The sequence below is a fragment of the Echinococcus granulosus genome (assembly GCF_000524195.1).
Source record: "Echinococcus granulosus chromosome Unknown EG_S00049, whole genome shotgun sequence".
Lineage (NCBI taxonomy): Eukaryota > Metazoa > Platyhelminthes > Cestoda > Cyclophyllidea > Taeniidae > Echinococcus > Echinococcus granulosus.
The window spans coordinates 529595-552322 of record NW_020170429.1 but is presented as its reverse complement, the minus strand read 5'-3'; the positions used below and the strand labels follow the sequence as shown (position 1 = coordinate 552322).

General features: G+C 40.8%; 2 protein-coding genes across 2 annotated transcripts in view; one reads left to right on the top strand and one right to left on the bottom strand. All coding sequences in view use genetic code 11, as the record gives it.

Moving 5' to 3' along the window:
• EGR_06026 (hypothetical protein) overlaps positions 1 to 19092 on the bottom strand; it is a gene marked incomplete at both ends in the record, with an annotated part of 30557 nt that extends 11465 nt beyond the window's left edge. The window contains 10 exons of the mRNA XM_024495275.1: positions 387 to 534; positions 3364 to 3436; positions 3516 to 3907; positions 8288 to 8402; positions 9905 to 10246; positions 11556 to 12269; positions 12880 to 13248; positions 17105 to 17146; positions 18394 to 18532; positions 19064 to 19092. Coding sequence (XP_024350359.1) covers positions 387 to 534; positions 3364 to 3436; positions 3516 to 3907; positions 8288 to 8402; positions 9905 to 10246; positions 11556 to 12269; positions 12880 to 13248; positions 17105 to 17146; positions 18394 to 18532; positions 19064 to 19092 — 2363 coding nt within the window. The remainder of the gene's footprint in view (positions 1 to 386; positions 535 to 3363; positions 3437 to 3515; positions 3908 to 8287; positions 8403 to 9904; positions 10247 to 11555; positions 12270 to 12879; positions 13249 to 17104; positions 17147 to 18393; positions 18533 to 19063) is intronic.
• A 1357-nt stretch (positions 19093 to 20449) lies between these two features.
• EGR_06025 (Ubiquitin domain-containing protein 2) overlaps positions 20450 to 22728 on the top strand; it is a gene marked incomplete at both ends in the record, with an annotated part of 26744 nt that continues 24465 nt past the window's right edge. Inside the window, 2 exons of the mRNA XM_024495274.1 lie at positions 20450 to 20525; positions 21637 to 21870. Of these exons, the coding sequence (XP_024350358.1) occupies positions 20450 to 20525; positions 21637 to 21870 (310 nt within the window). The remainder of the gene's footprint in view (positions 20526 to 21636; positions 21871 to 22728) is intronic.

The following is a 22728-nucleotide window of genomic DNA, read 5'->3' as shown; positions in this document are numbered from 1 at the left end:
TAGCAGGATGTTATAAAATAAAAGTAGGGTGTTACCTATACATTCGGCAGCATAGAAGGCCAATTGGTAAAATGAAAGCAAATAATGCAAACGGATACAAGGGCGTGAAATCACTTTGACAACACGACCATACGCATTTCGTGTGATCATTGTTCAAAAAGCATGCTGAAATCGTTCCAAGAGCCGGAAATAAAGTACAATCTCAAATACACGTCGCAAAAAAGGCAGGCTCATGGCCTGAAAGCAACTAAAGCCCAAGCGAATGCACAGATCCGCCCAAGAAAAAAGCCACTTGCATGTTGGTGCACTAGTAGACACTGAAAAAAAATCCTAACGTCACTTCAATACCACCACAAGAATGAAGGGAAACGCCAGCCTTGACTCACGCGTTGTAGTTGCCGGTGGTCTGTTTACACAGCTGAGCGTAGAGCTCGTCGCGGACGCCTGGGGTGGAGAGAGCACGTTGGACGATAATGGAGGCGAGGTCAGGTTTGCTTAGCTTTGCGCTGCGGTCACCCATAAAGGACTGGATCACTGTCGGACCGACGAAGAGGAGAGTGCGTTAGTGAATGGTCATAATCAATGTCTGTCCGAAAATACACAAAGTTTGCGAACAAGTGTCTATGGGCTTACACTAAAGTCACTCAGTCATTTGCTTAAGGACCCACCCGGCAGGCACTGTGCGGACATTGGCAGATCGAACAGCCAAACTCACTTTCCCTAAAAAGTCTTGGCTCCCCCTTTATGTCCCTTCTTCTTCCTTTAGCGAATTAATTTCAGGGGTTTATATACATCTCTTATGATGGTAATTGCAGACGGATGGGCGTCCGAAGACCTCAGAACTTCCCAACTTCTTAATCAGCGCCTAGATTAACCTACAAGGAAGAAATCCACCCTATATTTGCACTCGTAATACACCTTTGTCCTACAATACTCAGTAAATCGCAGAATCCCATTTTTCGTGAATTTACTTTATAAGCTCTGAAGGGAATCTCATCCCAGGGTGACGACTTATAGGAAATGGGAAGGAGAGGCGACTTGTCAGATAGTTGTAAAAAAACACTGAGACCACCGACTGCTTTACCCTTCATCTTCACTACTTTTAGGGGAAAAAAAATATAAAATTGCTGAACTTTCCTACATGTACGTAGCAGTAGTTTTAAAAGAAACGTTTTTAGCGTACATTAGCCTTCATTTATTAAGGTTATAGCCCACATTTACAAATTTACAGCATCAATTTCTGCACAACTTCAGTTGATGTTTCGTGAAATATTCTTATGAAATGAGGAATAAAACTGTAAAGAGAAGTAGTGCCCAGACAAAAAGGATGGAGTAAGAAAAGGGGGCATTTATTTTCAGCTAAAGGCCAGCAAACGCATTTGACTACATTCCGATTAAAAACGCGAAGTAAAGTATAAATCTTAGCTAGCTTTCAACGCAATACTTACGTTGGAACAAAAGGTTAATTTTTATGAACTCGTATTCGCAATCGGGTTGTACCTCCATAAAACTAAGCTGTATGAAAAAAACACGTAGTCTACAAATGGCATCGGGTAACGATAAACGAACTAAAAGACCCCACAAAAGTATTTAAAAAGAACCACGGAGTTGATATAAGACAACGTAAGATAAATCCTAGCACACAGCGCGCAGAATTGCCAAATGGAATCTCGCAGACAAGTAGGAGAAGCAGATATCTTTTTTGGGTCTTATCCAAACGTCAACAATATGTGGACCAAGTAGGCTACAAATAATAGTCAAGATAACCTTGTAACGAAAACAAGCCAAACTAGGGAGATATTTTTAAATCAAAAGATGATAAAATCCTGGTTGTACTCTCTCCGAGCACCACACTTCCACCTTGATGACATGGCCCTCCAGCCAAAAGGTGTATGTCTAACTTCCACTCAATGAATGCAATCCAAAGTTGACAACACATCGGTCAGGGTATTTTTTTGGGGGGGAAACTACAACATCCTTTGCACAGCACTCACACCTTCTAAAGATCAGTAGCACAAATCCGATTTAAATTCGGATCCGAATACTATCCATCGACTTTGCAGGACGAAAGGAACCCGAATGATGGAGCTACTACAGGCGCTAGATGTCTGTATACTAAATTTACAATTACCTTACTGTCAGATTCAACGAAGTCCCTGAGCACTTTAAAAACTGAACTCTTCTATGGGTTTATGCACAAACTAAACACGTATAGCAGATTATGGAAAGTAATTCTCGATTCCGCAAACATCTTTACCAAACACAAAAAACCAGTCACCATAAGTCTAGCGTGCAAACGAAAAAGAGGGTTAGAAAAAAGGGATTTTACAGGGAAGTGTCGTCCACTGTCAGTATCGCTGAAAACAATATTTTTTAAACTGTTAGCGAAAGTGGGAAGCAGCATTAAGGTTTACCTGACAAACACAGCTATGGACAAAAAAGACGTAGATTTCACCGTATACTTAGGGAGCGATAAGACTGACCAGTCGGAGAAGAGTACAAGACCGAATGCTAGCTGCAAAATCTCAGAGAGGAACCTTAGAGAAAAAGGTAGATGCAAGCCGTATGAGGCCAAATTAGGGTACCAACTAAGCCCAATCTGACGCCATGAAAGTTATACCCCAAACTCAATCGAGGTAAACGATTGGAATTCGGTACATGATGCTCAACGATTGAGGCTTCACTTCTCAATCCACTAAATTATTTTTGCCTTTAAAATCCAGGTTTTTCATGTAAAATATCACCTTAAATATGTAACTACCGAGTAGAAATAAACAGACACGATTTTGCCACTAGACACATAAAGTTGCATTGCATCATAAATAAATGATTATGAAATAAGGATAATCAATCTTCACACAGTAACTCTTGAAGAGATTTGTTGGTAGCTCTATCTATCAATAGACTCGAATCCTAATTATCGTCTCATTCCGAGTCTAACAAAAAATATTAATGTTACAGCTCACAATAAATATGATTGTCTCTGAGAATTTCCTATCCCCGAGAGGGGCAATTCGCGCTTGAATTAAGGTAGGGAAGTTCCCCAAACGAACCTTCAATGACAGCTGAACACTGTCTGGGACGGAAATGATGATCAGATTCTGGGGCTTGACATACAACATCGTTGCTGATGTGAAAACTTCCGCAGGATGGTAAATTAACAATTTAAGAGAACCTAAAATCTACAGGACTTTTTATTCTATGGATTTTTGTGCAGGCTTCAAGATATCTACTATATTTCTATGCAATTATTATCGCCAATTCTAAAATAAAGTTTTTAAGAAAAAATATGACCACCCAGATCACCTATTGCGGTAAATGAAACAGGCAGATATGCACACAGAGATTAGGGGAGTAACTCACATTTGAAGTTCTCCGATATATGCTTTTGTAAACTCTTATCTGTCGCCGCTAGCAGCCGTTTAGAGAATGCGACCTGCGAATAGAAAAAATGGATGAAAAAAGATAACCCTGCCGTCTAAGAGAAAATGGTCCATATTTTACGGAGCACACACCTTTGTCCAACTCATAAGCGCAGTGCAGTCCTGGCCCTGCCTGAGAAGGTTTTTGGGCCACAAATAGGGTCCCGAGATCAGCGCAAAATGTGTACTTCCCGAGCATGCGATGGTAGCAGAAGTGCTGACGACGCTGGTCGGCTGATCGAAAGACGGCCTGGCAGCGGTGGCGGTAGCAGAGGAAGAGGACAGCGAGGCGACCTCCGAATCGGCGGGACCGATGAAACCCCCCGAAGCGGAGCGGCGCGGGTGGAGGGGGGCAGCACTGGTCGAGAAAGGTGAGTGGGTGGATCCTGTTGTACCCCCTCCTGCACCTTCGTGGGCGGATGAGGACGCGGAGAGGAGGGAACGTGTAGAGGTATGGATAAGACCTGAATCCTCCGGGGTATCGTCTAAAGAAGGTGGCAGAAAGTAAATTCATGGTTTCATTTCAGTGGTTTAAATAAACCCGGATACTTTGAAAAAAATGGTGAAAACCATCACACTTTATTCAGCAAACAGTTTGCCAGTCCATCTAACCACCCGTTTATAATGAAAAGATTCATTCATCAATTCATCTAACCGTCAATACATCCATTCAACCAACTGACTATTCCGTCATCCGATCCCTAGTCCATTCGGGTATCTATTAGATTATTTATTTATAAACTTATTGGTTCATACATCCATCCAGCTATTCGTCGAACCATAAATACATTCAGTGAGCCGTTTACCTATCTAACTATTCTATAATTGATCCTTACATCTAGCCATTGATTCACCCACACATCAAATAGCTGATGTGGATAATAACTCATCCAAAAGAACGACTACTTTTGTCCTTCAAACGATAAGAGAGGGCAGTTTCATGGACTCTTAATTGCAAGTGACGGACAAACTTCCACACAATGGAAAAGCCTGGTGATTACAAAGGTACTGGCAACGGGTCGATCAAAAGCACAATAAGGGTCCATTCTTCAAACCATCTCCCGCCTATGTCAAAGCAACAACTTCTAGCATTCATGCGCTTTTAACAATTCTTTAAATCTTCAAATTTCCACTTTCTCCTTTAGGAAACAAATATTACAAAATAAACTTCGCCATGGTGTATTTTAGACTAAAATGTTACAGGTTCAGAAAATGCTACATTCATCACATCTGAGCTAGAATTATAAACAAAGTTGGAAATGAAAAAAGAACAAATTCCCAATGTCTATTTACGCTAAAAAGTAGATCATTTCCACACACGCATACAAAACCATTTTATAACTAAGAAACTAGCCCGTTCGGTGATCCAGCCTTTTTGACTTACTAATCAGTAATGTCCGCAGTCTTTTTTCACTGATGCATCAATGACATCGTCAACCCATGAATCTGGTAAACAATTCATAAAGTACATTTAACTTGTAAGCAACAAATACAAATAAGAAGCAAAGATGGAAAGTTGGTGGAAGGTATTGCTGAAATAGCACTCTTGTTTGACCTCACATAGACAATTGAATCAAATGGCTCATTGACCAGTAAGGCCAGATTTTAGAGTGAAACGTAGTTGCTAGTCTATCCAGGTACTTACGTGACATCGTGTGTGTGAATAGCTGTCTGACTACCTGTCTAGGAGGCGAGCCGAGGGATGCGGAGAATACGAAATGTAATGACCGCTCTCCCTCTCTTACCCTTTTTACTCCAGGTCTAATAAGCCTGCCTGCGGTGCCCGTAAAAATAAGTATCTCAAAAAACAGATTCATTATAAAAAACATTTACCGTAATAAAATGAGGAACCTGAAATGATTGTGAAAAATAACCCGGTCTAAGTGTCACCGTTTAGGTTACAGAAAAATTTCCCTAACCAAACTAGTCTGGGACTTTTAATCCAAGTTGACTACTGCTAAACAAAAAATTTTATGCTGCAAATGCTGTTACCCGGTAGATTTTATCAATGAAATTGGCTTAATTTACACCAACTTATTTACGTCAGAATATTTCTTGGTTTTGTAACTTGAAGCAGAACCATCAGATCGAATAAATGGTTTCGAAATAGGCATATATTCGTGCACAAAAAGTGGGGTGTTGAGTAAACAGGTGATCCTTGCATGTCCGTTCAGAGATGAGCACGATATCGACATTGTTGTGAAATGGCAAATCCTGAACAGCTTACTAGAGATAGACCATCAATTAGCTAAGTGAACATCCGAAAAGGCTGTAAACTGAACGTTCAAAAGTACCCTTAGAGGAACCAGTTTAATTTCCTCGTAAAATTCCACCAAAAAAACGAATAGTTACAGTTTTTGGATGAGGACAGCTTAACAACTAAGACCACATAGAATGAAGTAGCTGGATGCTTTGACAAATGGAAATCAAATAGAAAACTCTTTAATAAACTGTGCTGAAATCAAGAATGGCACTTGCGAAATCAGAAACATCGGATGTAACGAAAGATTACTGGTTTTAGCAAAGCGCTCTGGACTCTAACCTACATCACATGGGAAACATTAACTGATCAAAACGGTAAGTAAAAGACATCGTAAATGAATCGTCAAATTTGACAACCACTGCTTCCTGGGGATTGGAAAATACTAAGCGACTTCTGAAAAGGGTTTACAAGGAAGAAGGCCAACACATAAGACCCAGCAAAAAGAAAATTCCAATACATCTCGATAAGCAACAAGCTAAAGTGGATCCTAGTGAATTATCCGCTCGCGTAAACAAAGGATACGCATTACCATAGAGCACTCACAATATTCAGGACTTCACTAGATAAGTTAACTAATCAAATAAGACAAATGTTCCCACGAATGAACTGAGAAAGAACCGATAAGGGTTACTTCTTGAAAAGTAAACCACCATCTTTCTGAACGGCTCTAAAAAGCAAAATAACGACTGATTGAGGCCAGTAACTGTGACCCAAACTGATATAAAATCGGTGAAATATGCCTCATGGAGACTAAAGAATACCAACAAGCTCCTAAATGGACGAAAACGAACGACCAATGAGAGCTATTCAAGAACAGAGGAAGTTATGTGCGTGGAACTGGTGAGTAAAAATAACAGCCCATCAAGCAAATCTTGCTTCAATAGGACGCTCACAACACCCCGAAACCTGACCCAGGCACATTAGCTGGTCACAGCTGCATGACAGATAGGAACATAAAAAGATTGCTAAAAATTAATAGTTAATGCTTCCTGGGGTAGAGGAAAAGCGGTTAATATCAAGGACGGTAGCACGAGAAAGGAAAGAGGTTAATGAAGACCCGTAACAGTCGAGAGGCAGTAAACGGGCAAGCTTCGTCACTTAGTCAGTGCTGCGTTCAGTTCAAAAGAAACGCTGAGACTACGGCTTCATTAGAAGGCGTGGAGCGAGCAAGCGAACGAGCCTCGTCATCGCACCCATTGCCACCGCCGACCAACATCATTAAACCGCAAGTGACTCACTCCTCGTCCATCCTACCCCACCCCTTGCCTCTCAGCAATCCCCTAACTGATCCATTCCCAACGCAAAAGTAGCAGCAGAAGCAATGATGGTAGAGGCAAGTGCCTTATGTCTGTTGATAAATAACAGCTTGTTGCTGTCAATGGTTCAAGACTCCAAAAAAAATTTCCTTGGTTCAGTTCAGCTCGGCTCAATTAGATGGAGTTTTCTCAAGCAATGTGGAAGTATGTCTTCCAATGTCTTGAACATTGGTTCGTCAAAGGTCAAGTTACAAGAGTAGGAGGCTGTTAGCCTTTGCAGCTCGCAGTCTTTAGGTGATGCAAAGGAAGATGGCTGTTTTTCACTTCTGGTACATCGTTAGCATAAAGTTCCAAAGTATATCCGAACTAACAGTTAATTTGCGTTTATTGCGCATATTTCGCATTGAATTTCGACATGTAACCTAAAAATACTCCGGCGACTCAGGAATCTAGTAATATGTCAGATCGCTCTGATAGGCAATGCTCAGAGTACTCATGCATTCCAGGTTGTTATCTTAAATGGGCTATGCTTTCTACATCAACTACTTGAGTTCCTCAACTCAAGAGAGGAAAGTGGGAACTCTGGTAGTTATTTGAATCAAATGAAATGGTTTTAGAGAAAACATTACAAGAAAAGGTAGGTGAAGTTGCACTAACCGCCAATTGACGAAAATTGTACTTTTACTGGTATTGTTTGTGCTGGGAGGCAAATACGTATTCCGAATATAAAGTTCTCTTGCAAAAAACTTTGGAGGCACGGTTCTTTATGGCAAAAAACTTGGCGTCCCCATGGGAAATTGACTGACCTCATGCCAATAAAGTTAAATATATAAACTTTTAGATAAGGCATTTTGACACGAAATACCTACAGTGTTATTTGAAGCATTTCCAATGGCGACCTTGGCAAGCTAAATACAGAATTTTGCAGGACTGTAGAGTTTTAACTGTTAGAAAGTAGAAGGAATTTGCTATAGCACAGAAGACAAAATTCGAAAGTAAGATTCACAGTTTGGTTTTAAAACTAGAAATATATAGTACATTTAAATCAAAATTCACCCACTGGCTTTCTGTGCATGACCCACATCCATTAATATTTGCCTGACGGAGCCAAAAACCAAATTGATATCGGACCACCTTCAGGTGGACGATAAACCTACTTTATCCAGATGGTAGGACTGGGACAACTCCCCTACCCCTTTCCATGAATCACTTGGACAAGGCAGACAACCCAAAAACATCTAAAATGTCATGACAATGGAGACACAAATTTGGCTGAAAATACGAAGAACGAATTTATTTCCGTAGAGTGAGGTTTTTTTGGATTTAGAATAGAAGCTATGACTTACCTTCTGCACTGGCGACAGTGTTCAAGGCAGGATTAGTGTAGGAGGGTTGTTTCAGTGGTTGGCGAAAGGGATGATTTCGAGGAAGAAATCCTGATGCCAGAGGAATATCGAGATTCTTTAAAAGGAACGTGGAAAGAATTTCTTCTATTTCTGACCTTCCAGTGTAAAAAACCATATCACGGAAAATTACTGAATCCGATAGGTTTTCATAAAAAACGCAAAAAACTACTCCAGCTATTCCAAGACATTCTGCGTAAATTTGCTGAAGGGTGCCGGTCTCATTAGGGCACTATAGGCTAATATAATGAACCAACTGGAAAACAAGGGTTGGAGGACTACAAATATATTATTTGATGCAGCTAAGCCATGGGGAACCTAAAAAAATTGATGAACTGAATAAATTACAAAGGTTAATTATTAAGAAATCTAAAGATACAAAAATAAAACAGAGTAGGTTTAGGTTAACATCGATTCCTGCAACGAAAGACAAAATGAGGTCTGTAAAATTTTGCCTATGAAATTAGAGTAAATGAAATTGATGGGTAGGAAATTCAGCTAAAATGAATCAGGATTTCAACACCCGGAGTCCATTAAGAGAGCTTACCCATTTTGACACTAAAGCAATATAACAACAGTGAGATCAGAGAAACCCATAGATCGCGCATCCTAGATTAAGAATTCTTTCAAAAATGATAGACTAAACCACATAGTCCAGCTCTCGCCCTCTAGAAAATAGGCCTATTTGGGGATCCTAGAGATGGGTTTATTTCATCACATCCGGAGATTACTGAACTCGACTGTTGAGCAGCAAAATAGGCCGATCGACCTTTCACCGGACCGAGAATTTACCAGACGTCTGTCAGAAACATGGAGAGGTTAACACCTATCTCCCTTGTTCACTATCTTAATCGCACGTCCCTGATGTGAGGAGTAAAATAAAGTGCACCTATTTAAAGTGTTATGAATGAGAATGTAGGCATGGTTAATCAAATGTCTAACTTCAGCGAACCAATATGTTAGAGCAGTAAGCTTCACGTAAGCCGGACTTGAAATTCTAGAATCCGCTTCGACATACCCTTCATTACACCCTTTTCATAAAGCACAAATATACGTACATGTACTTCAACTTCAACTGACTCCACCAGGCAAAAACGCCCAAAAAGTCAAGACGAATGAAAAACACCGTTACGCTCCACAGTTGGCAGGAATTACCATCAAACCAAAGGACATTGCGGGCCACCCCAATGACCTCAAACAACTGGCTAATTGGGAATAATGAAATGCCAAAAGTGCAGCCTGACTCCTTATACATAGTAAAAACCTCACCAGCCCTCATTCAGAACCAATTCAATCAATGGCAATAGTATTGTTAGTACAAGGGAGAGCTACCAAAAAACCCATCGACATCACTACAATTTGAATTCAAAAAGGGATAGCACTCAACCGTGATGACCTCTAAAACCATTAACGACTAAAAAATTTTAAAGACCTAGGAGCTAATGAAGAATAATTAACTCCTAATCACAAGATTTACTACTCTCCTTAGCTTTCTTAGTACTCAGTACTTCCTTTCTCTCGTAAATTCGACTAATAACAACGATATTGCAAGGGTACTACCTGCCAGGTCGCACTATCCACGGGCAGCGTTGTGGTTGCAGCTGCAGACGTTGTTCTTGGAACCCTACTGAGTTGCATGGTATTCATCGCCGAAGCGAGACGCGGCGGTGGTGTCGGTGGAGCTTGGTCCGCATCATCCATCAACACCATCGAATGCGGCTGCTGTTGGTGTTGGTGGGAGAGGAGGCTCCAGTTGTTGTGCGTCTCTGGTAGGCAGTGCTGGTTGTGAAATATGGCTTGTGAGTGGCATTGTTGCTGTTGTCTAGGCACGGTGAAGGTGTACTCGTCCACTGGAAGGTCTGCAGCTGGCCGGAAAGGATGCTGCTCGAATATATCCTCTTTCTGGAAGGTCAATAAGAAAACGGCGTGATCAAAACAGACCTAAAATACTTTTGGCTACTAGGATTATAAAATTTCATATTAATAGTAATGATTCCGCTGAGTATTTTAGTGAATTATTGATGGTCACAACTGTCTTTAGTCGGAATTCAAACGATGTGTCTCATTTCTAAATACAATCCAGAAGTTTGGAATTATTATTGGTATTGGAGACACACTAAATAGACTTAACCTACTTCTGGATTTAAATAGAGCAGCTAAGACTAATTGAAAACAGCAAGAAAGACATCAGAAGCTGCTCACAAATCGTATAAAAACCGGTTTGGTTTAAAAATCTACGAATTTCCTTGAAATATGAAAGTTAAATCAAGGGTGAATTGCTCATATTGTGACGTAAACCGAAGTAGAGAACAATGGGGTTTAGTAATACAAGGGGGTGTTTAATTGGCGCCATCGGAAAATCCGACCGAAAATGACCAATCATGTACAAAGTACACGCGGCATATGGTATAAACAACTTGGCCTCAAGAGTTGACAATGCAAATTCACCGGTAAAGTTTAACAGATCATAAGTCCAAGGTAAGTCCAAATCGAAAATGGTTTGTCTGTTTATTACTTAAGTAGTGTGACTACCTTTTAAACGGATAATCCACATGAACTGCTTATCTGTGACGTAAAAAAAAAACGGTGAAAACGCATTAAGCTCCCTGAAAAGAGTAAGGGAAGTACCATTGAATTAGGCGTTGAATTTAATGGTGAAACAAGGGTCTCAAAAATTCAACTTCACAATAGTGCCTTCACCATACACTCACCCGGTTAATGTAAAGGTTAGTAACAAAAGGCAACCTGATTCAGCATTGTGAATTCGCATTAATAGTTGCCCATCAATCAACCCTGAATATGAGACTTCGCCAACTTAGAAATATTTTAGCAGACTGGGGAAAACAAAGTGTAAGTCGATGAACAAGTTCACATTCCAAATCTGATTTAACCACGAATTGTACCCTTTGAGCAAAAGAGTGCACTCAATGAAACTGGGATTAACTGGAGAGAACCGCTCCCTCTATTTGTCATAAATGAACATCTAGCCACAGCGTCCGCGGAGAAATGAAACAAGTGTCTTCATTGGATACGTCATGCTCTAACCAAAAGTAAAACGACAACCTTCTCAGCAGATATCATAGTCCTACCAACATATGAATTACAAAATACAGGCTTTTCACCTATAAGTGTAGCAACGATACGCCATTAGCAGAATTTCAAATACTGGGTTGGAGATTTGTAAAAATAATCGAGGACAAGCACTATTTACCGAGTAGGTTGACACATCATTAGCTGACATCGGCGCCTCCTTACACATCGCCTGAGGCTCCTTCTCCTCCGGTTCACTATCACTCGAATACGATGCGGAAGCTGATGCAGATGCCGAGTTGGTAGTAATCTCCGTGTCAGGCGAGGAAGAGACCACCCCCGTTACAGACACTGCCCCGGTTCCGTTCTTCAGTTTCGTCGGTGCCCCCACCGTTGCTCCCACCACTGCTATCGGCAATGGCGGCTGCAGCGATGGCAGGTGTGGCTTGGCGGAGGACAGACGTGGCATCGTGCCGGCTGTCACCACTGCATGCGGATTCGTTCGAGGAATCGCACGCGGTGTGAGCGCCAGTGCGGCCATCTCGGCGTTCACAGCCGTCGTGGATAGATTCTGCTGTTGTTGGTGTTGAGGAGTCACTACATTGCAGGACATGTCATAGAGGAGGTTGGCGAAGGCACTTTCCTGTGTTGCAATAACGGCGGCATTGCTGTCCACAGACGTGCGACCGTGCAATGGAGGCGGGGGTGGGGGTGCTGGAACCATGGAAACTATGCGACGATCGTAGGGAGTGGTGATGGATGGAGACATTTGCCGGTTAGAGACGGTACGCCGAGTTGTCAAGGGAGGATGAGGCTGGAAGACGGTAGTCGGGATACCACGGGCAGTGTTCCAGCGTGTTTGAGGCGTTTGTGTAGCCACCGATGATGCAAAAGCCTAAAAATACCCAAAAGACGTCAAAAAAAGTTGCCGCAAGGCTTGAAGAGCATTTGCGTGCTTAGTTTAGAATTCATAGTGGAAATTCTTTAGACAACGATTGACACAAATAAAGAAAAGCGATTATTTCAGATGGTAGAATGAAATTAAGTTACAGTAATTACTAAACTCATATACGAAAAAAGGTGGTACAACCGTTAGACAATAATTATTGCCTTAACGCAGAGAAAATAAGGCCAAAGAATGGAATATCGTTCAAAAATCAGCCAAATTTTCAAAATCATTTCATTCTATGGGAACTTGAAAATTAAAAACTTCACATTTAGAATGAAATTCTACTCAATTTCGACTAAAACAAGATGGTTCAACCACTTTATCATTGCTTTTTGCTCCGACATGCCAGTGAGTTCTAGTATGAGGGGAACAACAAAGTAGAACCAAACTATAAATATTTAAATCAGGTCTTGCAAAAAACCTCCGTGCCAACGCCGATGCTCCTACTTATAGAAACAGTACACAAGTGTAGGAAAATTCTGGCGCACCCGAACCAGCAGAACTCTCAAGACCTCCCCTGCCAAAAATTCGGACAGATTCCCAACTGAAGATTAACCTTCTGATGCTGAAAATATGTTGCCTCATCCTCCGCCTCCTCAGGTAGTGATCCTGCCGAGCGGAGCCATTCCGTAACCCGCTGGTTTGCTGTCACTGAGAGCGAACTGGCTGCTGCACATCGGGTCAACGACTGCTGCTGTAGCGACGCGTGACACGTGACAGCGGGAGCGGAGTGCGTAGGCTGTGAATTACGCCGACGGTGCGAGACGGGCCGGCCGGGACTTGGAGCAACGGGATGACGCGAGGATACGGGCGGTGTGGCGCTCACCGGTGAGGACATCTTGCGGTGATCCTGTGGAGTCATGTGAATGGAGTTGCGAGCACCACCGGTGGGGCAGAGCCTATATCGGTGCATCACACCAATGTCCTGTGATAGAAATACAAGGGGTAAGTGGGTTGTACGGCAAATTGGCGCCTCTTTGAGCAAGCATTTCATTTATATTTGAGCTAGCTTGCATATTAACAGAGATGCACGAGAAGATCACAAACTCTACTTGTCGATTTAAGTACCGAACCATTCTACCTACTGTTATCTGATAAATTATTTTAGGACTCGTTCATGCACAGTAAGAAAAAGCTAAAAATAATGGACCCAAAGATTCGACGTATCACGACAATAATACTTGAGTCAGTTCGACCAGAGACCACAGTTCTGTCCTTTAAGAAGTTACCTGAATGCTATCGAAACTTGCACGAGTGGATCTTCAGGCTTGAGTTTGTCCAGAAATTCACCTAGAAATCATAGGTCGCAAGATGGATACTCCCAAAGGAGTTAAAATCCTATCCTTTATCCGCGAACTAAACTACAATCTAAGATGAAATCTCAGAATACACAGTATTAACGTTGCCAGCAGGCATCATGAATGTAAAATCCCGAGTTTTTAATTCCTATCCGATGTCACAAGTATGCGACGTTTTCTTTAACAGTTTATGATAGATTAGTCGTTTCACCGGATCTTATCAAAGATTGATGAAGTTTAAAACAGTAAACTCGATGCACAACCTCCTTAATCCGAGGATAATAACATCTCTGAATCTTAAAGCACCAGCGAGTAATAGTGTCACAGTAGAAAAATAAAACATCTGCACTGAAGTGGTTGACTTGCCCTCTGAATGCGTTTTTGCGTGAAAAATACGTGCATAATCGTGGGTTAGTGTTAAGTTTAGAATCCAGGTGCTGCTATCTGCCCTCTCCCAAGCCACGAACCATAATGACTTTCGCAAAATAATCCCACCTTCACCATCTTTTTTAGATTGTTATATTCAGCTTAATTACTGACACGGTGAAGAGCGATTGGCTGTCATCCAGGGTTTTCGTAACAGGAATGAAAAACAATACGTTACCTAACGGAATATAAAAAAATCTAGGCATTTAATGCAACAAAACCAGCTTTTAGATTAAAAAAAATACCACTGAAATCCAACCAAACATCCGTGATAAATGATGATGAATGCTTTTACTCTCGTCTAGAGCGGTCAGACAGAATAGAAGCAAACACAAGATAAACCCAGAAATTGAAAAATTTTGGGGTCAAAGTTGGGGTTGAATGCTCAGCAAATCTGCGAGAACGCTAGATCAGATCAACTAGAACGTGGCAAACTCCGAACAACGACCAGCTTCGACAGTGATTAATTGTTTTACATTGTCCGATCACCTTCGTTCTCCATCGCGTAATAAAAAACATTATACTGACTCACACGCGCACACAGAGAAAAGAGGAAGAATCAAGAGGAAGCTTGTTCGCATGTTCTAGCACTGAATTCCGCCCAGACCACTGGAAGAAACACGGAAACGAGGAAGAAAGCTCTGTGGAGGTCAAATAACTTAAAGACAATACAGAGGCTGCAGTCCGACTATCGTCCAATAATGAAAATACCTTGTCCAAAGATAGACCGACATCTTCCAAGGGCGATAAGGCAAAACCACTAGCTCCCTCTTGCCCCCTACTGACACCAGTTAACACGTGCCCTCCTGATGTGGTCAAGAAAGTGGGGAATTATTTCCCGAAACGAAGAAAGGATTGAACAGTTCCCTCAACTCTACCGAATGTTGCCCAAGTCACCGCAATCCAGAAGAATGGCAACATTAGTCAACAAATTCCGATCACTTTTCAAGAGACAAATTAACGCTTTTGTTACCAGCAGCATACATACGTGACTGGTTGATTTTTCTATGTAAACCCAGCATCACAAACACACGGCAATGTTATGGTAGCTAGTTGCATCAAACTGTTTCCCAAACGGATTAGATGAGGTTGAAATAATTCAGATGGGATGCTTTCAAACCTGAGAAGAATGCCTTTCTTATTTCCCATGAGTAGTGGGATCGTTCAGTTTTGGTATTGTGAGTGTTGTTGTCACATTTGAGCAGCGAAACATCCAATCTGTGGTGATTTTTCTGAGACAGACTGCCAGCGAGCACATTGAGCTTACTTCGAACTACCAATTTTGGTATTACATTTCTTCGTACATAATTTGAACGTTTCATCTAGGTGCCAGAGCTAGTCCAAATTTTGTAGAAAGGCATGGGGGAAAAGAACTAAAAATAGGATTTCAGCACAATACCAGGGTTGCAAAATGTGGACGTTAGAAAAAAAAAGCAGTTTCCTATCCAATACATGTAAGGAAAAGGCACAATTTAATCACAGACAATGCCTACTGTTCAACATTCAGCTTACTTTGCGTTCGTCCACTCTCGTTTGATAAATACAAATTTTGTGAATATCATACATTACTGAAATAGAATGAGAAAGGCGTTTCGAATAGAAAGCCTCCAATATGACATTAATTCAGAGGTCAATATTCGATTAGGAATCCTTATAAAAGGGATACAAAATCTACCAGAAAGTAACAAGTTTGGTTCAAGGTAAAACAAACCATGCCAGGAGGAGTGGACAAGACATGCTCCACTCAATTCGCTTTTTACTTTCAGTAACAGCAGCAGCAGTAGGAGCAAACCGGGTAAAATCGTACAGGTAAGCAAACTTACGAGCGTTTTGGTGTTGCTTTTTGCGACCGACTAAAACGATGCATGCATGTTATTATGGGCGAATACCCTTTCACAAATGGTAGGACTTACAGCAAAATAAACAGTGAGACCAATTCTCGTTTGTGCATGCAAAATAATGCCAAGCATGACTGTGTTTTTGCTAGGTCTCCTGTTCTCAATCATTGGCCACGACATGAAAGTCAGCATAGTTTGGGGTGGGGCTAGATAAGCATCGTGTCTACCAGCACAGTTAATTCTGCCGCAATATAAGTGACGACCAGCATTGGCGAGGGGCACTGAGACCCGTGAATGCCGACTTCAGCTCAAAATAAGGGTATGGACGAAAAGCTAGGCATCCTATTTCACCTGAATTAACGCTTGGCTGTGTCGTAGTAAAGGTTATAACCTGCCACGTTATTTGGCATTTGAACCAAACAATTTCCTGCTTTCAAAATTAATAGTAAAATAGCAATACAAGCCACCTTTATGCAGATAAACATATTTTCTATGAAATTGCAATATTTCTACTTTGTAACCAAAGAGAATAAAGTCTTGACTTTACATACAATGAAAGAACTCGAAAATAAGCCAAATCCAAGTGTTTCTTTTTCTAGCCAATTTTGTTCACCACGCAAAACGGAATAAATTTTCTGCATAAAGGAATATAGGGCTGGAACCTCAACTTCCCATTACGTCTCTCGAAAGGGGGTAGGCAAAATCAGTTTGCATCAAAATATACCAAACCCCTGAGCGTTTCGTTGATTTACAACTGCAGACTGATTTCACACTGACGAACACGCTATACGATTTTCCAAGTGGAAAAGTAATGCACAATAAATATAAGAGTCCGCTGTCTTTGAGTTACTGTTGCCAGCATGCAAAAGCCTCAAACATTATGGGAATAGAACAAAAAAATTGCGCTTGGTGAGGATCCTCTGATTATCTACGCTACTTTCCAGTCCACGAAATGGGGTAATTAAGTTTCACCGGAATAGAGGCCTTTTGCCAGAATGCCGTCTAATCCTCAAATGACCTCTACTAAATGAGCCATCAAAAAATAATGAGGGAAATCACTAGTCAAAGCTCTACCAATATTTAAAAGTGCAAGTTTTCTTGGGTAATACAAGGCAGCAGTAAAACCCAAACCCTTGGTAAAACGTTTCCATCACATAAGTGTGCATTCTAGTCCGTAATGCAAAAAAAATGAACCAGATGTCATAAAATCCAAACTAACCTTGTCCATGGTGCCCCCCGAATTGGCAAACTGCTTGATCAACTGAAAAGATGAAAAAATAGCGAATATAAGAACCATGGGATATCAAATATAATAGAAGTAACTTCGGAATTAGCACTTAAACAGTATAAATTGGAAAAAAATATGAGTAGCATAATGAAAAAATATCCTCCAATAAATTTAATAGTCAAAATAACGGCAAAATTGGCAAAGAGGCATTCATATGCAGGGAAGTGTTTGAAACTGAGTGACATACGCTTAGTGCCATTGAAGAAGTAATCATGTGTAAGGAACGCGAAGACATGAAAGACGAACTACCTCGTCTCTCCATACAAAATAGTACCAATGTCGATCAATGTAAAAATGGCTTCGGTTAAAGGTAGTTAGATAATGTGAACAGAAGATGCCTTTCGATACATTACAGATTTAAATCAAGCTATCCTTTATATGCCCATTACAATGCTTCTACAGATATATAAAGATAAAACAGTTCTTGTGCATTGCGCAACACATATGCTTACTATCTGTGAATAGCCGTCACCAAAAAAAGTCATCCGCCTCAGTCAGCGTAATTCTTTCTAGCTCAGGCGGTCACCGCTATGTTAAAGTCAAGCCCCTCTCCCGATATTATCCATGTCATTGACCAAGCAGAGTTCAATGTACAAACTCTCCGGGGAGAGTTAAGCATGTGAGATTAGAGGAAGACTTTTACTACCAAGAGCCAAGAATAGGAGATTACACAAGTTATGTGACTTGGTAAGGATTAAATCAGTCTTTGGAAAAGAAAGCAAAGTACTAAGCACTTCGTGATGTTGTAAGCCAATGTGGGTAGTCCGACAGTAAATCAATTCAAATCTTGGGAGAACGGGTTACCAATCGCATAAAATGGATTAAACGTCTTTTAACTTAATGAGTTACTCAACTACTGAAAATAGAAGGCATCTAGGTAGGATTAAATAAACGACAGCTATAAATGAACTCTGTTCGGAGGAGAAAGCATCCATCAAATATCAGAGCGCAAAAGAATGAAAAGGATTAGAGAAGTAGAATTCCAATCAGTCCAGTTAGCTTGGCTAAACATGCAATGCAAGGATGTGATTCCGTTTCACGTGTTCGGGATGTAAACAATAGTAAAATGTGTGAGAAGAAAGGGGTTGAGTGCCACGACTTTATAATAGCATAAACAATGCGAAGTTATAAAAAAATCAGTTAAAATTTGAGATGTCATAATTATGAAATAGCGGATAAGTGACTTCGCGAATTCAAAATAAAATTAAAATTAGACACACTTGTAAATTTGAGAGCGGAATGACATCTCCAGAAGAGGGGCGATGCCACTCCGTTCTACCGGAGCGAACATTGTGGTAGTAGTGACGCTGAGTGTTCATGTCATAGAGTTCCCACCATTGTTCGCTTGCCAGTGGACGCCTAAATATTTCAGAAATAAAATAGTGTTATTCTATCGGACTATTGCAAAGTGACGATAGGAATTTATGTATGTCAAACCAAAATTGGTTTTGAAAAACGTTCAAGGCTGCACGGAGCAATGACAACGTATTCAGCAAAGAAATACAAGAGTTTTAAACATTCAAAAGGCAGCATAAAAAACTGGTATCAGTATAAGAGAAATGATGAAAGAACGGGCATTTCAAAAATCAGCAACTGACACTTGCGCATCTGGGGGTGAATCCCAACGAATTTCACCAGACTCCAAATTGGCGAAAATTACTTTTTGTGAAGACGGTTCCAACAATTCCACCCATTCCAAGCTATAAACCACGAAAAAACTAGACCTGAGGAGAAGATATGGTTGGATAGCACATACAAGTAACAACCGCAGTTATAATAAACAAAGGCAAGCTAAATAAACCCACTTCAAAGATATAGCATCAAACGAAAACCAGCTGCCATTATTGCCGCACAATCAATCGTTTACGGTTGAAAATCGTATTAACGTACAGATCTTGATTACTAGACTTGGAATCCATCACTTGCAAAATCGGTTTCCGGGATCATCAAAATAAGGACATGTCCAAATCGCAAAAAGGCAAAAATGCCTGACACGAGGATTCAAATCATCCACGAGGTCATCGGTGAATATCAATGATGAAGGAAAGCAAAATACAAGACGGGTTAGTGATAATTAAAACTCAAAATTTTATTTCATACAAACCAAAGATTTTACTGAATATTATAAAAACATTTGATTTTCTGCCGACAGACCCAAATGGGGTGCCGCAATTCATTTGTATGTATATTTCATAAGCAGTTGACGGAGTGGCATTTTCAAAATTTTTTAGGCGCATTTGCAATGCATTCTCTGTATGGCACAAAACCTTAGCATTAAAATGGGCCTGATGAATCACAGACTAATGTGCTGATAAAACTGGCGTTCTGCATGCAAAGTGTCCGGAACACTATGGAGAGATTTAAGGAGCCTCAAAGGCTTTTATTTTACTTTATAAAGTAGGCACTGTAGCGTCCCGAGACTCCCTGAAGACGAAAGAAGACAAAATACTTGGGCAGAATATATATATTCAGCACGGAGAAGGTGTCTGGGCTATTGGCATGGCCCAAAAGGCCAGCCCACCCAGCGAGGTACAAGGGGGCTAATTCGAAGTACAAAAGTGGCGCCCCACCAGAACCGAGGGATAAACCACTATCGTATTACAGCACATCTTTTATTTTGTACAAGTAAGCAAGTACTTTATAATTTTGCCCCATAATTTGCCAATTAATGCAAAATTTCTGTTGAATTAAATACCTTTAATCCGACTATAAGTGTAGCGTTATGAGACTCTCTGAAGACAAAAGAAGACAAAGTACTCGGGCAGAATATGTATTCAGTGCAGAGAAGGTGTCTGGGCTATTGGCATGGCCCAAAAGGCCAGCCCACTCAGCGGGGTACATGAGGGCTAATTCAAAGTACAAAAGTGGCGGCTCACCAATGCCGAGGGATAGACCACTATCATATTGCATAAGAGCAACTAATGGAACATCTGCAATGAACTCTGCTGTGTATCGCCTAATTTATATGCTTGTTGAACTCTGTACATCGAATCAGGAACTAGTGGATTAGAAGCGCGTGGGTATCAATAAGATGAGCAAAATGTCTTATACAAAAAAATACAAAATCAAAAGTCATGTGTTCTTTTTTGGAACCTAGTTTTCTACGTAGCCTCCCCATTACTGCTACTATCTAACGTGCACCGTTTTACCAACAGACCTTCGCTACAAATGTCTAGCGCAATTTTTTAGGCGAAAGAAAAGGCATAACGCTTGAGGGTTATTGTTTTTTTCTGGTTGCACGAAGTTGTGTGTTTAAATTTATCAGTTGAATCAAAAATGGGAAATCGCTTTCACCGATCAGCTGTTCCATCCTATCGTGGTGGTGGGAATAACTGGACGTCACCCAGAATAGGTAAATTCTTAAGCAAGACACAGGTCTTATGTGTGTTTCGCAGTTCTAATGCCACTATCCAACGCTGTCACCATGTAGAGCTTCTTCATCATATTTCCTCTTTTGTGAAATGTGCTTGAAGTCTCCCTGTTATATTTGAAACCCACAAGTATTTGTGCGCTCTGGTTTTCTTCGCTTTAAATATTATTTTTTTGCTGCCATGAGTGATAAAATGTTTTTGGAATAGGGCTTGAAACTACTGGCTTTACCCCATCGATGTTGCTTTATACCCTCTGTTATGTCCGCCGTATTTTCTGAGGAATTGTAGGGTTAAAAAGACTGCAGGATCTGCCTAAATGATTTAAATGTCTGGTATTTTATAATGTAATACTTTTAACACGTTTACTCTAGGAATCGGGGCTGCTTCGTTTTCTTACCCTTACGGTATTTTCCACTTCATTTCATGATCAACGCCTCTAATTTATCACTTCTTTGTTTTGGTGTTGTGTACTTTTTAATCTTCGTGATATTGGTATCATTATATATCTCGCCGGGGAAGTATATTTGTTTCTACAGCTTCTTAATATGACTAGCTAAGTGATCTGATTTTGAAGATACTTGATGCCTATGCATATGGCAAGGATAAAACTTCTAGTCTTTCCGTCATCCAAAGTTACACATTTATTGGCAGATTAGTCTGTGTGTATGATGTTATTGCGTGGAATAAGTCTCCATCTGTTAGTCATCAGCATCGCAAGAATTGCTTCACCGACCTTCATTTTGAAGGTTTCCCTACAATGCAGCGTTGTTCACCATTTAGCCGTTCGCATATTAGCCAGCCCAACTAAATTATATTTGATGGCTTTCTGGCAAGGCTGCGGCTTTAAGAAATGAAACATTTCTATCATCCGTTGATATCCATTGGCTTCTCGAGGTTTGCTCCGTATCAAGACTTGTGGTTGTTTCTGAAATCTTGTAACAAACTGATCTACTTGATGAAAGCCAGATACCAATGCAAATGGTGACGTAGTTGCTAAGGCTATAATGTTTACCCTTCAACCATTCCATACCAATATCTCAAGATTCGTCTAATTGGCTTATTCTGATGCTTGGAGCCTCCCATTTGGTTCAGCTGTTGGTAAAAACCAGCCACTGAAACGCGGCACAACACGGTGGTGCAGCTCCCAGCCCATCTACCATTCTCAGCTAAAGCAGAAACGTGATGAGTTCTGGGACACCGCACCGGCTTTTGAGGGACGTCAAGAGATTTGGGACGCCCTGCGCTCCGCCGCGGAGGCTGCGGAACGTGGTGACCACGAGATGGCTCAGGCCATCATCGACAGCGCCAACATAATTCTCCCCACTGGTACGTTTATGCATTTTCTACTTCTACTCATGGTGGTTTGATCGGAATCTCAAAAGACAACGCCAAGTACAGCTTTTCCTTCCCTTCTTTAACAACTTTTTTCGAAAATAAGTGCCTCCCCAACTCTCTCTGACCAGGTACCGATCACATTAGCAAAAACATATCTTGTGCCCTTTAACTGCTACATTAATCACTTGCTAATATCTACCTTTTCTGACAAATACATGTAACAAAAGTAAGTTCGCTATGCTGCAGGGAAGCAGTGCCTATATCTTCCAATCTTGTGGCGTATTCTTCTGCTTTCTTACTCCTTATCAACCGACCACCTCTGGAAAGTTGGAGACTTGATTCGCAATTTTTGCCCCACATCTTTTATTCATCCTTAGTCATGCCAAAATGTTTTAGCATATTATTTCCAGTGTTCTCTTTTTAGTTCCTAACCATAATCCTCAACTATAACAGTTTCTTCATCTTTACTAATCCATTAGATAACCAAAGAGGTTTGTGTAATTTTCCGTATTGTTCGCTGCAATTGCCTTTAGCTAGTAGGAAGTCATAAAGCACCCTTATTCATATCGTTATTATTAGGCACACATGTTCACCAATCCGCCATTACTCTCTACTGTGCCATACGATTTTCCTCATATCGCAAACTTTCGATCGAACATGATGTTACTTGGATTTAGCTTGATTCAAAAGCTGTAGAAACTTCTTGTCGGGTTTTTTTGAGTTGCATTTGGAAAAGGTGCGGTAGCAGAAAGCACCGCCCAAAAACAAATAGTATAAACAGTTTGAGTGATTTTAGTGAAAGCTAAGAAGCTTAGTAAATGGGCGTTACATACAACGAGTTAACAAAGG